The 14,140-nt window shown below is 44.8% G+C and overlaps 1 protein-coding gene across 1 annotated transcript in view; it reads left to right on the forward strand.

Moving 5' to 3' along the window:
- HSF4 (heat shock transcription factor 4) overlaps positions 1 to 14,140 on the forward strand; it is a 31,297-nt gene that overhangs the window by 11,060 nt on the left and 6,097 nt on the right. The window contains exons 6-9 of the mRNA XM_074968553.1: positions 1,740 to 1,804; positions 5,955 to 6,054; positions 7,498 to 7,622; positions 10,665 to 10,889. Coding sequence (XP_074824654.1) covers positions 1,740 to 1,804; positions 5,955 to 6,054; positions 7,498 to 7,622; positions 10,665 to 10,889 — 515 coding nt within the window. The remainder of the gene's footprint in view (positions 1 to 1,739; positions 1,805 to 5,954; positions 6,055 to 7,497; positions 7,623 to 10,664; positions 10,890 to 14,140) is intronic.

Here is a 14,140-nt window from a genome sequence, read left to right on the forward strand (position 1 = left end):
GTGAGGCGGGACTCACCAAGGGCAGAAAAGGTTGCACTACCTAGTCCTAAGCATAAGATCCTTGAGCCTGCCCCTGCTGAAGTCAATGCGAAGAACAGGAATATCACAGCTACTACAGCAATGTTATCTCCCTGGATAGGCAGAACTGTATGGTTTCTAACGGCAGTCGCTGCGCTGAGGCACTGTGCTTGTCCTTCTCGAACTTCTCCGTTAAAAACGGCATCAGCTTTTCTGTCGAGGGGTTCACATTACATTTTATGCACAGTCCAGGAGATGGGAAGGTCACGTTTTTCCATAGATGTCAAAGACTCCAGGCCCACATTGAGCCCTCTTGCAGCGGCATCAGTGAGAAGGCTGTGAAAGGAGGCAAAGAGCCTCCCCATCCCTTGTGCATGCAGAGACAGCCGAAGTCTCTGGTCTCTCAGTCTGACTTCTGAGGTGCGCCGACCAGCTGTTCCTCCTCCATGCTGGACATCAGAACTGGCCTGTTGCACAAGGGAGTGTACAGGTGGCTGCTCCCCAGTCTGCCTGGCAACTCCATGATGAGTTCTGCTTCCAGAGTTATCTGTCTGGTTGAGGGAATTATTGGGTGAAATTCTAGGGTCGGCGTTATTGAGGAGGTCAGACTGGATGATCACAATGGCCTTAAAATCTATGAATTCCTCCTGGAGCTTCCCCAGGGGAGGGGAGACTCCACAAAGCCCCCATCATGGGGCTGCATGTAAATGGCACAGCGAAGCCCACAGTGATTCCCTCTGCACCAAAGAGGAGTCGCACTCTGATCCTAACACGATGGCGTGGTAGAAGCTCCACGCACACTGTAGTTGCATTTTCGCTGCTCTCTTTCTTGTACTGCAAGAAACAAGCAAGCGATGGATGCAAGACATGCTGCTAATACACAGTTTGTACTTGGCCCGCGGTAAAAGTGTTACATTAGGCTTGAGTCAACTGTCTTCTGATGAAGGATTTCTCACTACGAAGGCATTCTTGCATTATGGTTAGTGTCCTGAAATGTCGATTCTGAGCTCAATAGGGTTAAAAATCCAGCAGAAATGGCTGAGACCCCCAGTCCAGGATGACCACCTGTAGGGTATTGCCTTTTAATCTGTAAATAGCCCATTACCTTATATAGAGATTGATTCTGGTCAAGCAGATCTGTGTGCATTGATGCACACGCAATTATGTGTTTGTTTGCACGCATACTACCAGATATGATGGGGCTAGTTGGGGACTGTGTATGCACATGGCGAGCGAGCTAGTCCTGTTCATGCGCATCTGGCAGCGTGCATGCAAAGAAGGTGCATAATTCCACGCACAGAAATGCTACCTGGAAATCAGGCCCATGAGTTTTAAGTATGCAGATTGCTCCTGAATCTTTTCAGGCTCGGTCATTTCATACTTTCTGATTCGGATATTCCACCCCATACTAGGAAAAACTTTCTAACTCTAAGGGTAGTTTCAGTTCTGGGATAGGCTTCCAAGGGAGGCTGGGGAATCCTGGTCATTGGAGCTTTTAGAGAACAGGTTTGACAAACACCTGTCAGGGATGGTCTGCTTGGTCCTACCTCAGCACGGGACCCTTCCAGCCCACCATTTCTATGATTCTATATTCTGCATGGCAGATCCCATTTCTTTGGGGTTTCGGTGAAATAGGGGAATGTACATGATAAGAAAGGTGCTCTGGAGTGTGGAATGCTGGGCCACTGCTGATTAACACCTGACTTTGATCTCCCCAACAGCTGATTCAGTTTCTGTTCGGCCAGCTCCAATCAAACCCCAGCGGCGCTGGGATAAAGAGAAAACTGTACGTACCCTTGTGTGGCGCGCACACATGCACACGGATGGATAATGCTCACACTTCATTAAAAACACCAGCTCAGCTCAGAGTGGGGTGGGAGGTCACCTGACTCAGGCACCATGGCGATAACAAATGAATTGGGCAGAACTGCTGAGTCAGACCTGCTGACAGTCCTCATTCAGTGGCCTTTAGAGAACCACCACGTCAGCTTGCTCTGACCTTTCTTTTCGTAATACAGAGTGAGCTGAAAGAGGGACAACCTAGCTAACTGACGGCTTGATCTGGCTCCCTTTGAAGCCAATGGACACTTTCCCATTAAAATCAATGGGAGCAGGATTGGGCCCTAGCTAATTAAAATAATCAGTTAATTAAAATAGGGTTGCTGAACTTGGATGCATATAAAATATTTCAGGTTGCACCTTGGTTACCGATGCTGCTTCTACAACTATAATCTTAAGGGTAAATTACTGCTGTGTGGAAGTCACTGATGGCATGTACATCTCGTGGGACTTGCTCTTTATTATTGTAATAGATCCTTGGGAATAAGCATATGTTGTTAGGGTAAAATTCAGCCCTGCGCAAAGGGTCAAATTCAGGCTTTATCTTGAGGTCTTAAATGGGCCGTGTGCTGGCCCTCGGCACAGAGGTGAATTTCATTCGAAGTGCTTGGATACAACAGTGATGGGCTGAAAAGAGACTTGGCCTGATTTCACTCTAACTTAAACCAGTATAAATCTGGAGTAGCTCCACCGAAGGCAGTTAAGGTACACCACTGTATCGGGGGAGTGAGTGAGAGGAGAAGCTGGTGTATCAATTCTTGGCTATGAGTGTTAGTTGAGAACTCACCCCTTGTTGAGAGCTTCTGTAACTTGCAGGTCTGTGCCCTCTGGCTCTATGTAAAGTCTGTGTAAGATGGGCCTGAGTTGTCAAGTTTGCATCCAGACCCAAACACAAACTTCTCCAAGTTCATGGGTAGGTGGATCTTGTCTTCCAGTTTGAACTCATCTCTATTTATGGTCTATGGTAGCTGCAGTGACAGCATTCAGACACGAGAGGAAGCACTTCTGTGTATTAGGATGACTTGAAGTTACTAGGAAATGATATTTTCTGGCTCCTGGCAATGAGAATACCAAGCACATGGCAAGGGACTCTGTTCTCTGCTTTGCAGCTTGCTGTGGTTCTTAAATGAAAGCATCTTGTTAAAAAGGACATTGTCTTTGAATGTGTCATGGACCAGCCTGGTGGTCAGAGCCAGAGTCAAGATCCAGGAGCCAGAGCCAAGGATCAGGACCCAAGAGTCCAGAACCAAGGTGGGAAGCAGGGCTGGAGCAGAGCAGGGGCAAGGCAGCCATAGGACTCAGAACAAAGCAGGAACAGTGGTGGAGCAAGCTGGGCACAAGGCAGGCACTGGAATGATTGCAGATGTAGGCATAAGCCTTGGACAGCCGCTGCCCGAGTGCTACCGATGGGTTTAAGAGCAGTCCTGGCAATGCAGCTCAGCCACTCAGGGGATCTGGCCGATTAAGGGTTCGAGCTGCAGTTAGCTAGTGGTAAGGTCATGGAGTCTGTCTAAGAAGTACTAAAATATTGAGCCCTGAGGTAAGCACTCTCTGCCTGCTTCCATGTTGTATGCAGTGTTGTGTTAGGCATGTTGGTTCCAGGATATTAGAGAGACAAGATGGGTGAGGTAATGTCTTTTATTGGACTGACTTCTATTGGTGAGAGAGACGCTTTCGAACTTGCACAGAGCTCTTCTTTGGGTCTGGGAAGCTAATTGATATTCTACACCAAGCCTAGGCAAAGCACAGAGGCTGCAGTGTTATTGAAGTCAGGCACTGACCATAACCTCTAGAAGATGGTAGTCCTCTCTGGTTTGAACATAATTTTACTTACAAAACTTATGAAGTTTAGATGGTGCATGGAAATACACAAAGATAAAGACACACTTGTTTTTGCTAGATGTAATGGGTATAACCCTATAGGCCTCCTGTGTTTCTGAGCTCTACTTGACTAACCAAGCAGCTGATCTAGGAGAACTAGAGCCAATTTCTCTTTAAAACAAGAAAATGAGAGGGAGAAGCCAGGCAAGTGTTGGGTTTTACTGTTTGTTTGTTTGGTTTTGTTTTGTTTGTTTTGTTTTAAATGTTAGCAATGAGGAGGAAACTCAATGAAAAGAGGATACAGAAAGAATGGGCTAACCTATAAAGTTAGACCTATAGGTCAGTTCATTGTTAGGAGGATTTGTAACCCCTTGCAAGCTCAGCTGTCTGCCATTCAGCATCAGGTTCTGGTTTTCAAGGAGATTAATATGCTTGGCTGCTTTTTAAAAAATAACATGCTAAGGGTTCCTGAAATAGTCAGTTTCCTGTACGCCAATTCAAAACATTCCCCATTGTTCTTTCCAGAGTAAAACAACTGGACTCCACCTAAGAAATCTCTCCACTTGGACTTCCAGCTGCCCATTGGCCTTTTTCTCATTTATTATTTGTTACTATTATCAAGCACTGACAATGTGGTCAACACCATATAAGACAGAACAAAGACATTCCCTGTCCCATGGCAGTTGCAATCTAAAGAAAGGCACAGAGGCTGTTAGGGGAGGAAGGATGGATGGCCTTGTTGTTAGGGTAGTCGACAGGGACTTGGTTCCTAGCTCTGCCACAAACATCCTGTGTGGCCTTAAGTAAGTTCCTTAATTTCTCTGTGGCTCAGTTCCCCATCTGCAAAATGTGGGTAATACTTCCCTATTTCACAGTGGTAATGTGAGGCTAAATCAGTGTGAGGTGCTCAAGTACTATGGGGATGAAGGCTATATCTTAGTACCCAAGAGAGAGCAATTATGGCCAAAATTTTCAAAAGCGTCTAGTGGTTTTAGTTGCCTCAGTTTTCAAGGTCCCAGCCTGAGACCCCTTAAAGGGACCTGATTTTCAGATGATGGGGGCTCAGCACTTTGTACTAATCAAGCCCTGTTAAGGTATTTCATTTCCCCCACCCCTTGCAAAATTGAGATATCCATAATCACTTGTCACTTTTTAAATAATTCCTGAGTGTCATCGGGACTCAGGGGCCTAGGTACTGTACATCATATAGAATGGAAGCTTAACTGAGGATGGGGGAACAGCAATTGGCATTAACCCCCAGTCCTCCAAAATTAAGCTTGCAGTTTATCTGGAAAGTTGCATTCCCGTGTATTCTATTCATTTTCTCTATTCCATTCATTAATAAATACCTTATTTCTGATCACCTTCCGCCTTTCTGGTGAAATGTGTATGTAATACACAGTGAAATTTAGACTCCAGTCTAACTGATCTGAAATTTGGTTTATTGAAATACTTGGGCATTGGGTTATGTTGCATGTCTGGGCAGAATGGGGATGAAACTGCAAAACGGAGCACAGAATGTAGAAGAGACAACTGGATCGAATAGGCAAATTGCAGAAATTCACACAAAGTTGAAATGGAGAAAAGATTTTCTTTTCAAACTTCTGGTGAGAAGGTGAAAGCTGCTATTGGGAAGGTCTCCACTGGATGATTGGGTCTCACTGGAACCCGGTAGCTTGACAAGGCTTTCACTAAGAATGAACTTCCCTTTAATAGTATGGCTGAGGTCATAGGTTTTCTCTAGTATTAGTCATATAACCCCTCCCAGCGCTTAATTTGAATTATTAAAAGCATAAATATTGCAGCCTGTGCAAAGGAAAATCAATGGGGTGGATGGTTTGGTGGTTCAAGCCCCAGGTTTGAAGTATTGTACTTAGACCTCTGTGGAACTGCAACTTCTAATCTTGGTAGGGGTGTTTCAGATTTTCTGTCTTCTGTGGGCTATAAATAGAGTTCTGAGTCATGAGTCATTTACCCTGTGTGGATCTTTCAGATAAGACCTGGAAAACCAAGGTCCTGTGTCCTCTGCATGGACATGAAAGGTCCCGTGTGCTCGGTGATCTATCCAAAGCTGCTATTACACTGTATCTTTTCACTTTACCGTCCATGATACAAGACAGGAAAGGACCTGACAGCAGAAGAAAATAAGACACGCACATTGAGAAGCTTCATGCTGATGCCGACCACTGATTCAGATGTTTCTTGCACTCATACTTAGGTGGCAGACAGTTAAGACAAGGCTGAGATAAAATATCTTTTCTCCTTCTTCCCTACAGACCTCTGATGCTAGATGATGGAAGCTCAGTGCCACAAGTGTCCAAGTTCAGCCGAAATTTGTCTGTGGACCCTCTTCATGATTCCTATTTCATTCAGTCGGTAGGTTCGCTTTCAAACACGGACACTGGCTTCATTTCTTCTTTTTGCCATGGTGTCGTTGTGAGAAAGGTGACATTTCTGTGCATGAATATTAGCCCAGGTAACTTTTTTTTTAAATGAGAGTAAATGTTTAAAAGTGACCCAATGTGGCAAAGTTCATTGCGGAGAGAGAGATTTGCAAAGTTACATTTTATTTGTCTGAATATTCACTATGCCGCAGTGAAAGAGGGCCCATCCTGCTCTCTGGCTGCCCTTCCCTGCTGTTCCCTGGCTGGATGAAAGTGTGAAGAGGCTCTGGCTGGAGTAGGGGAGGGAGATTCTGGATGCTATTTCCTGGTTACTACTCACAGGCTCATGTGATCAGGGAGGGAGAGACAGCTGGAGCACAACCCGGTGTCATTTTAGCCAGGTCTTTGGCCATGGGTAGCCTGGGAGGACTATGTTCTGGGCTACATCTATGGTAAGAGTCCTCCCAGCTGGGAATCTTTCCGTAATAACCTGGGGTGCCACCTAAATGACTAAGGAGCACAAGTCCCAAAATGCCACCTCTGGACTCTGAGTATAAAGATCCCACCTAAAACGGCCCTGCATATAGACATGCAGCCCGTACCCTCTTCCTAGCTCTCCAAGCCAGGAGAAGTTCAGAGAGCAGCTAGAAACAGAGGCCTCCTGGCCAGATGAGATGACAACAGCCCTGCATAATCCATAGCCTCATAACTCCTGTGATTGTTTTGGTTACCCTGCCCACCGCAGAACAGATGCCATTTGTTTAAACAAGGTGAATTCTCAGGCACTGGATGCTGTAAGCAAAGACTATACGTAACTGGAGAGGGAAAGTGTTATGCTGAGTTGTTGGGACATAAAGATAAGGTCCTGGTTGCTTGCGGTGATTTAAAGGTCTCATGGATTCTTCAACCAAGGGGAAGTTAAGGGGTCTTGGAAAATTTAAATGTGGCTAATCCCATTCTGCCTACATTAAAATCCCCCTGGAGCTGTCATTCCAATTGGCATAGTTATTTTATAGGTATATTGTAGTAGGCCTCTGGGTGGGGGAGGGGTTTGAGGTGATTATGATGCTGTGTGCACTTTCCTTGTGTGAGTAGTTCCACCAGCTACCTCATTGACTGCAAGAGAATTGCTCCCATGAGTCACAGAAGCAGGGATTTGCCCACAGGGCCCAATCCTGTAAACTCTTACTATCAAAGATGTAGTTCCATTGAATTCAATGGGACTATGCCCAGTAGGAGGGACTAGATCGAATGCCCCATTCTGTCCCAAGCTGCTGGGTTCAACTAGGCAATGTGTGGCAGTGCAAGGAGTTTGGTGGAGATGATCCAGAATCTCTGGTACAAGCTTGCTGAGCCAATGTATAACTGACATAACGAACTTCTTTAATTCTTCTTGGTGTATCACAAACTGATCCTTTTGTATTTTCTTTTGCAGCCATCTACAGAACCTGCCTCATGCTTAACCAGTCCTGCTATTGCTGGAGGGCCAGTCATATCGGATGTTACTGAAGCATCATCACCGAATGCCATGTCGCTTCAATCTCCTCCAGAGGGTAACAGGTAAAGAACGTTATTGTGATCATAAACTAAGGGTGCGTCTGTACTTTGGGCTCTGGGTGTAATTCCTAGCTCAGGGAGACATACCCACACTAGCTAGTGTGCTAAAAATAGTCTAGCCATGGCAGCACGAGTGGTAGGATGGGGTAGCTGCCTCAACTACATACCCATCCAAGACACTAGACACATACTCGGGTGGCTAGCCCCTCTCACCACTGCAGCTGCACTCTCTTTTTAGCGCACCAGCTCCATGAAAGCTAGAGTGGGTATATCTCCTTGAGCTGAGCGTTACATACCTAGCTCAAAATATAGAGACACCCTTAGAGATCTGTGCAAGGACGCAAATAACTACATCGGAATATTGTCTAGGATTAATTCTACTATGGTGTCTTCATCTCAGTCTATACTACATGCCTCACATATTTAAAAAGTGGCTGTGTATTTTATCTGGTTTGCAACATGCCATATGTGGGAAATTTTAAAAACAGGTTGTGACCCTGAATGCGCACAAATTGCAATAATCAGTCATAGGTTTTGTGCTGGGAGCTACCAAACACTTCCTTGAAAAGTTATCCAGAACATTTTACTGATACTTTCTCCTCAAGAAAATGGAAGTCTCAGTCTTAATCAGAGAGTAAGATATCTGGATTTGTTGGTTCTATTTTGAGACAGAGTGAAAAAGAAAGCGAGAGCTTCTATTTGGTTTTGATGAGGAAGAACTTAAATGAGGAAGAACTAAACTGAACATCATCCTTAATACCAGAAAATAGAGAAGACTGCCATAAGTGCTCTTGAACTTTTAGGTCAATTTGCAAAGATTCCAGAAAGTTACAACATTCAAATACACAGAGATATTTCCGAGTTAGGCTATATAGCTATCTCTTCCTATTGTCCATTTTAGATATTCAGAGGCTTTAGAGTTACAGTGACGAAATATGCGATAATTACATCCATGCAAACTGAATGGAATGATGTAATCAACGTAATCAATCTCCCTAGCTAATAGACAAGACTCTCTCTAGAAAATATGCTGATTGAAACTGTGCTATCCCTAAAATTAGTTAGAAGCATAGTAAGTGCTCCAGGTAAGATCTGCTCCCTAAAATCAGTTTTCGGTATATAACAATGCTGCTTATTCTTGAGTGCCATCTACTGGCACTTTTATCTATTAATAAACTATCTACATATATAGAGACAGCTTTTGTAGAGAAGTCTCATAACAAGACAGAGATATAATGAATACATGATGGTGTGGTGCATGATAACTATTTTATCAGCAGGAGCTTCTGGTGGGTGCTCACCATTCATGAGTTCTGCAGACGATCCCAAATTTGTGCTGATGACTCCTTTGTAACATCCGACCCCATCACATGTGTTGTCCATGCCAGATGTGTTACAGCAGCAAGTTGTGGAGTCTAATCACTTTTTATCATTGTTCAATTTTGTATCCCTCTGCCTGTAGAGCTAGTTGCCTTAGTTACTTTCTGAGTCCAGCTGTGCAGGGCTTATAAAAAACTTCTAAAAATGGCACATAGCAGTTTTTTACTCATAAAAATTTCACTATTTGGAAGTCTAATGGCTTATATCCTTTAAGGGCTAGAACTGAAGGCTGGTCCCATTGGAAAAGGGGAAATCTTCCATTCCCTATGGGATAATGCTTCTGCCTGAGACTTTCAAGGCAGCTATGGGATTTGGATGACCTAGTGGGAATTTTAATGAGAATGGGTGTCTCAATCCTGTAGTCAGTTTTGAAAACCTACACCTCCATTTCTAATCCTGCAGGGCCACAAGATAATGAACAGAGCCCACTTTTACTGATAGAACATCTGTCTCTGGGCTGTGTCCGAATCTTGCCCACATCCTGGGCTTCAGACGGGGTTAGACTGGAGGAAGTTACACAGTAGGAAAGAGAAGAGGGAAATATTAAAACAGGGCTACTGTTTGAAGCTTCGCAGGGGGTTGGAATGTTAGACTGAGTGCTGAGGATATGGATTAGTGGGCAGAGTGCAGGTGAGGTGGTCCAAAGAGCATGATAAATAGATGTACCATATGGATGCCACCTTTTCCGCATATGTAAGATACCTGATGGGACACATTCACCTCTGGCATAACTCTGTTGAAGTGAGTGGAGTTATGCCAGCAAAACATTTGGCCCAATATGCCTATTTTCAACTATAATAATAATAATTATTATAATTAATAACAACCTTAATGCAGGACACTCCCTGGATATTAATGACCCACTGGTGTTAATGACCCTCTCGTGCACCTTGAACCAAGAATTCCTTCTAGCTGGTCCTACATCTCCAGGAAATGTGGTGCACCTTGATCACGCTTGCTTGTAGGTAACATGCAATGTCAGCAGCATTCCAGATGGGAGGTTAACACAGTATCAATAACGCAGCAGGCTCCAGCATAATCCAGGATTCCTTTAATCCGTTTAGTGGTGTGGTCTCAGTGTCTGAGACAGAACTGAAATGTAAAACACACAGTCTCACAGAAAGAGCCGCATAGCCAGGGTGGCAGCACTGGTCAGGACCACCAGGGTGGACGCCCTGTAGTATTTCCCACATGTGTATGAGGTTAAATGAAATGTCAATGCCCTTCCCTTGATCTGACAGTTGAAATCTAAGACGCCCCAGTTGGTGTTTTCCTTCTGGCACAGCACGTGTCGCATGTGGTTGTGCCTTTGACAGCTCTTGCTGATTAAAAGAGGCCACCCCATTTGCTCCTGGCAGAGGAAATAAGAAGAGCCATGTGCATGCACAAGAAGGAAAAATCTCTGAGAAAAGCTGGTCCTTATTCCGAAGCCCACTAAAGTCAATGGGAGTCTTTCCACTGACTTTCACTAGCTCAAAATTAAAATATTAAACTTGGGTGTAAACAGAGTTCATGTGTCCACAGTGGGGGATAAACACTGCATGGCAGTTGGATCAAAAGCAGAAACAGCCCCTTTGCCAGTACTGCCCTTCCCATTCATGCAAATAGCAAAGTCCTTGGTGCACATATGTGTGAGTGTGGTGCTGAAACTTTTCTTTGGTTCAGGAAAAAATGCCACATGCTGATCAAGGAAGAACCAGTTAGCCCTGGAGTGAAAGCCACAGCTGAGCCAGATGTCTCTCTGCCTGGCTGTAGTGCCTGTGCTGAACCCCCTGTGTTACCAGTTGCAATGGTTCAGTCTGTTTTAGAAGGCAAAGGGAGCTGCGGGGCGCCACAGTCTGCAAGTTCACAGCAACCCGAAAGAAGAGGCAGAAGGGCACCTCTAGACAGGTGAGGGGAGGACAGCAGCTATGCACATTCAACTGCATTGCACATGAGGGTTGCCACCGGTCCAGGTTTTCCCAGGATTGTCCCGGGAGAACTGTAAGGCAGCTCAGTACACGCTGCCGGCTGTCCAGGCTCAGGATTATCCCAGATGTCCTGTTTTTTTGTAGCTCGGAGGTGGCAACCCAATGACACAGAATGGCTTGTGGCTAATAACATCTGTAGTGATGCAAGTTCCATGCTGCAGAGGGCTTAAGGGCCAGCATATAGTGCTGAAACCGGTGGAACATGGCACTGGCTGCACACAGCATGCTGTGCCCCTTGTATCCTCTTGTGTCATACGAGGGAATAGATCTGGTAAGAGATGACAAGAAACCTCCATCAGGTTTAGATCACGGGAAGAATGTTTCATTAGCAAAGAGCTGCCAGTTACGTCGTCCTCCTTTTTCCTCCCTTCTCCAGCTCTGTGAACTCATGTGGGTTCTTCCCCCTTCAGTTTGCATTCCTTTCATCACCTCATCTGTCACCTTCCTGATGGCTGGGCACATCTCTCCGTGCTCAGGGAAAAAAGTCAATGCTCACAAGTCAATAATTGATCCAATCCTCGGTCATTATTGAGGTTATTCTTTTGGATACCGTGCACTCAGCCCATGTGTTTTTGGGAAGATAACTTCATCCACTGACTCTTGCCTCAGAGTGTGTTTGTGGGTAGCCACGAGGCAGACTGAGTGTTTTAATTCCTTCCCATCTTTGACTAAAGCTCAAGCCTCATGCAAGGGACCAAAGATTTATTCATTGGTCTTTTATCCTTTATTTGGAAGAGATTATTAAAATCGAAGCACTGTTACTCAAAAGTAGTTTTTACATTATAAATAACTGGGTTTTGAAACACATTTTGAAACAATTAAGTGACAAGCCAAATTGTTAATGGGGATGGAGAAGAAAGAGCTGTGTGTTAATGAGCCCAAGAGGTCCAGGTATAGAGGAATGCAGTTCTGTTCCTGAACTCTGAAGGATCATTGAGAATCTTGGAGTCATTGCAGATAAATATACTAGGACCCGTAAGATACACAGTGACTGGCGCCCTGCTGAAAGGGCATTAGCACAACTCTTCCTGGCTCAGCCAGAGGGGACATCCTGCGTAGCTCCCTTCAGAGAGCTGCTGTATATGGTCCATAAGGGTCTCTGGCTTGAATCTCAGCTGCAAGGATGATATGGCAGTAAACACACAGCATGTTCAACCAGCAGAAGGAGAACTGCCCTGGCTGTCACATCTGACCACCACAAAGTAGACAGAGCAGAAAGAAATTAAGAGAAAGGAGCAGGGGTTTTGAGTGAATCTGAGAAGACTTGGGCAACCCCAGTGAAGAAAGTTCTTACCACATGCTGGGCTGAATGAAAATTCTCATGGGAAAGGGGAAGAGAGAAGGTTAAGTGAATCCCGGTTGTAACTCGCTGACTTCAGTGGAGCCTCAGAGAGGGGAATCTGACCCACTGTTGCAAACAAGGGTCTACATAAAATCTGATACCTCTGAGGACACTCACCCTTTCCTTGTATTGAACACATTTTAACACATCCTGTCAACTCTGTAGCTCCTCTCAATGTATAGTCCCAGATTCTGCCCTCCGATAAGGCTTCCATTGTAGATTACATTAGCCACCAATATAAATTCAAGGTTAGAATTTGGCTCAGAATGTTTTCAGTGAAGATGTTTACCCTCTTAAATATCCGTAAAGATTGTAGTATAACTCCACTCCTCAGATCCTAATGATTCATGAGTCTACTCTACAACGTAGACACAATGTACAATGAAGACATTTTAGAGACAGAACTATCCTATCATTTCTCTCTATTTTTTTGACGGCCACAAAGTGTGTACCTAAGCTAATGATGCCATTTGGCCTATGTGCTTTCTTGTCATGTAGAATGTCCCCTTATTTCAACTCTCTACTGGAATTTTGTTCCCTCTTGGAATCTGTTTGGTTCATTTTCCCTCTAATTAGAATATATTGCAGCCTATTTGTCTTCCCTTTTATATGGTATACGCACGGCACACTGACACAAACTAATAATTGGGGCTGTTTTTTCAAAGGTGACCATATAAGGGTTCGGGCATTTGTTTATGGTGGCACCCATGGAAATCTCATTTATGGCACCTGCTGACAGAGCAGGAATGGCTGCAGCCCTGGACCTTTCTGTATGGTCTCTTATGGAAAAGTCCGGTAGAATTTAGCAGAAAATGGGGGGGAGGGAGCACAATTTTATAGAATTTAATAGAAAATCAAATCCCCGCTATAGAATTCTACAGGATAATTAAAAATGCCTATAATAAGAACTCATTTTCTTTTACGTGTTGTAGGTTTGTGGTTTCTCTAGAACCCTGTTGATTTTAAACCCTATTGTATTCTACAGAACTTTTGCATAAGGGTTAATAATAATTCATCAGCTATATTATTATTCTTACAAATCCTGTTTATTGGTGCCTGAGAGCTGACCGAGAATGGGGCTCCGTTATGGTAGGCACTGTTCAAACACAGACGGTCTCTGCCCTGAAGAGCTTACTATCTAAACAGACAAGACAGACACACACGGTGGGGGAAGGAGAAGAAGACACCAGCAGAGTGAACAATGTGATGGTAGCAAAAGTCATGTAAATGCCATGAGTTTTTTGGAGGGAGGGGATAATTAGGAGGGGGATCAGCTAAAGGGAAAGAGAATGGAGGATGGGGCAGGGAAGGAGAAGATAGGAGGGCAGGTGTGGAGTGAAGCAGTCCCTGATTTTGGCTGCTGTTTACGATTCCCTCTCTAGCTAGGTGTCACTCTCTGTTGGCTTGTACAACTCTTTCTACAATGGGCTCTTTCCTTTAATGCCATTTAGTCACAGGAGTTCAAACTTCTTGGATCAGATTAACTGAGCCTGGTATAGAAATGTGTGCACTGTACCGACTTCAGATCTAGAGGGGATCCATTTAGGGGGCGGGAGGGAGAGAGGTATAACCACCTGCTCCTCCCTCGGAATTTCCTCCAGGGAGGGTAGCTTTAATTCTGCCAGAGACACCATAGGAGCCCAGTCTTTGGGAGCCAGGGAGAGGATGTGACCAATTAATATATTCCCAGACACATGGGCCCTTTAGAAGGCGTACAGCAGGCTCCGCTGCTTAGTGTCACAGTAGCCTTATCCCCATTCTGGTGGGTCGTGCTCTGGGGTTAGTCCATAAAAGCTGGTGTAACCTAGGGCTGAGCATGGCCCGTAGGG

This window comes from Natator depressus, chromosome 12, assembly GCF_965152275.1.
Source record: "Natator depressus isolate rNatDep1 chromosome 12, rNatDep2.hap1, whole genome shotgun sequence".
Classification (NCBI taxonomy): domain Eukaryota; kingdom Metazoa; phylum Chordata; order Testudines; family Cheloniidae; genus Natator; species Natator depressus.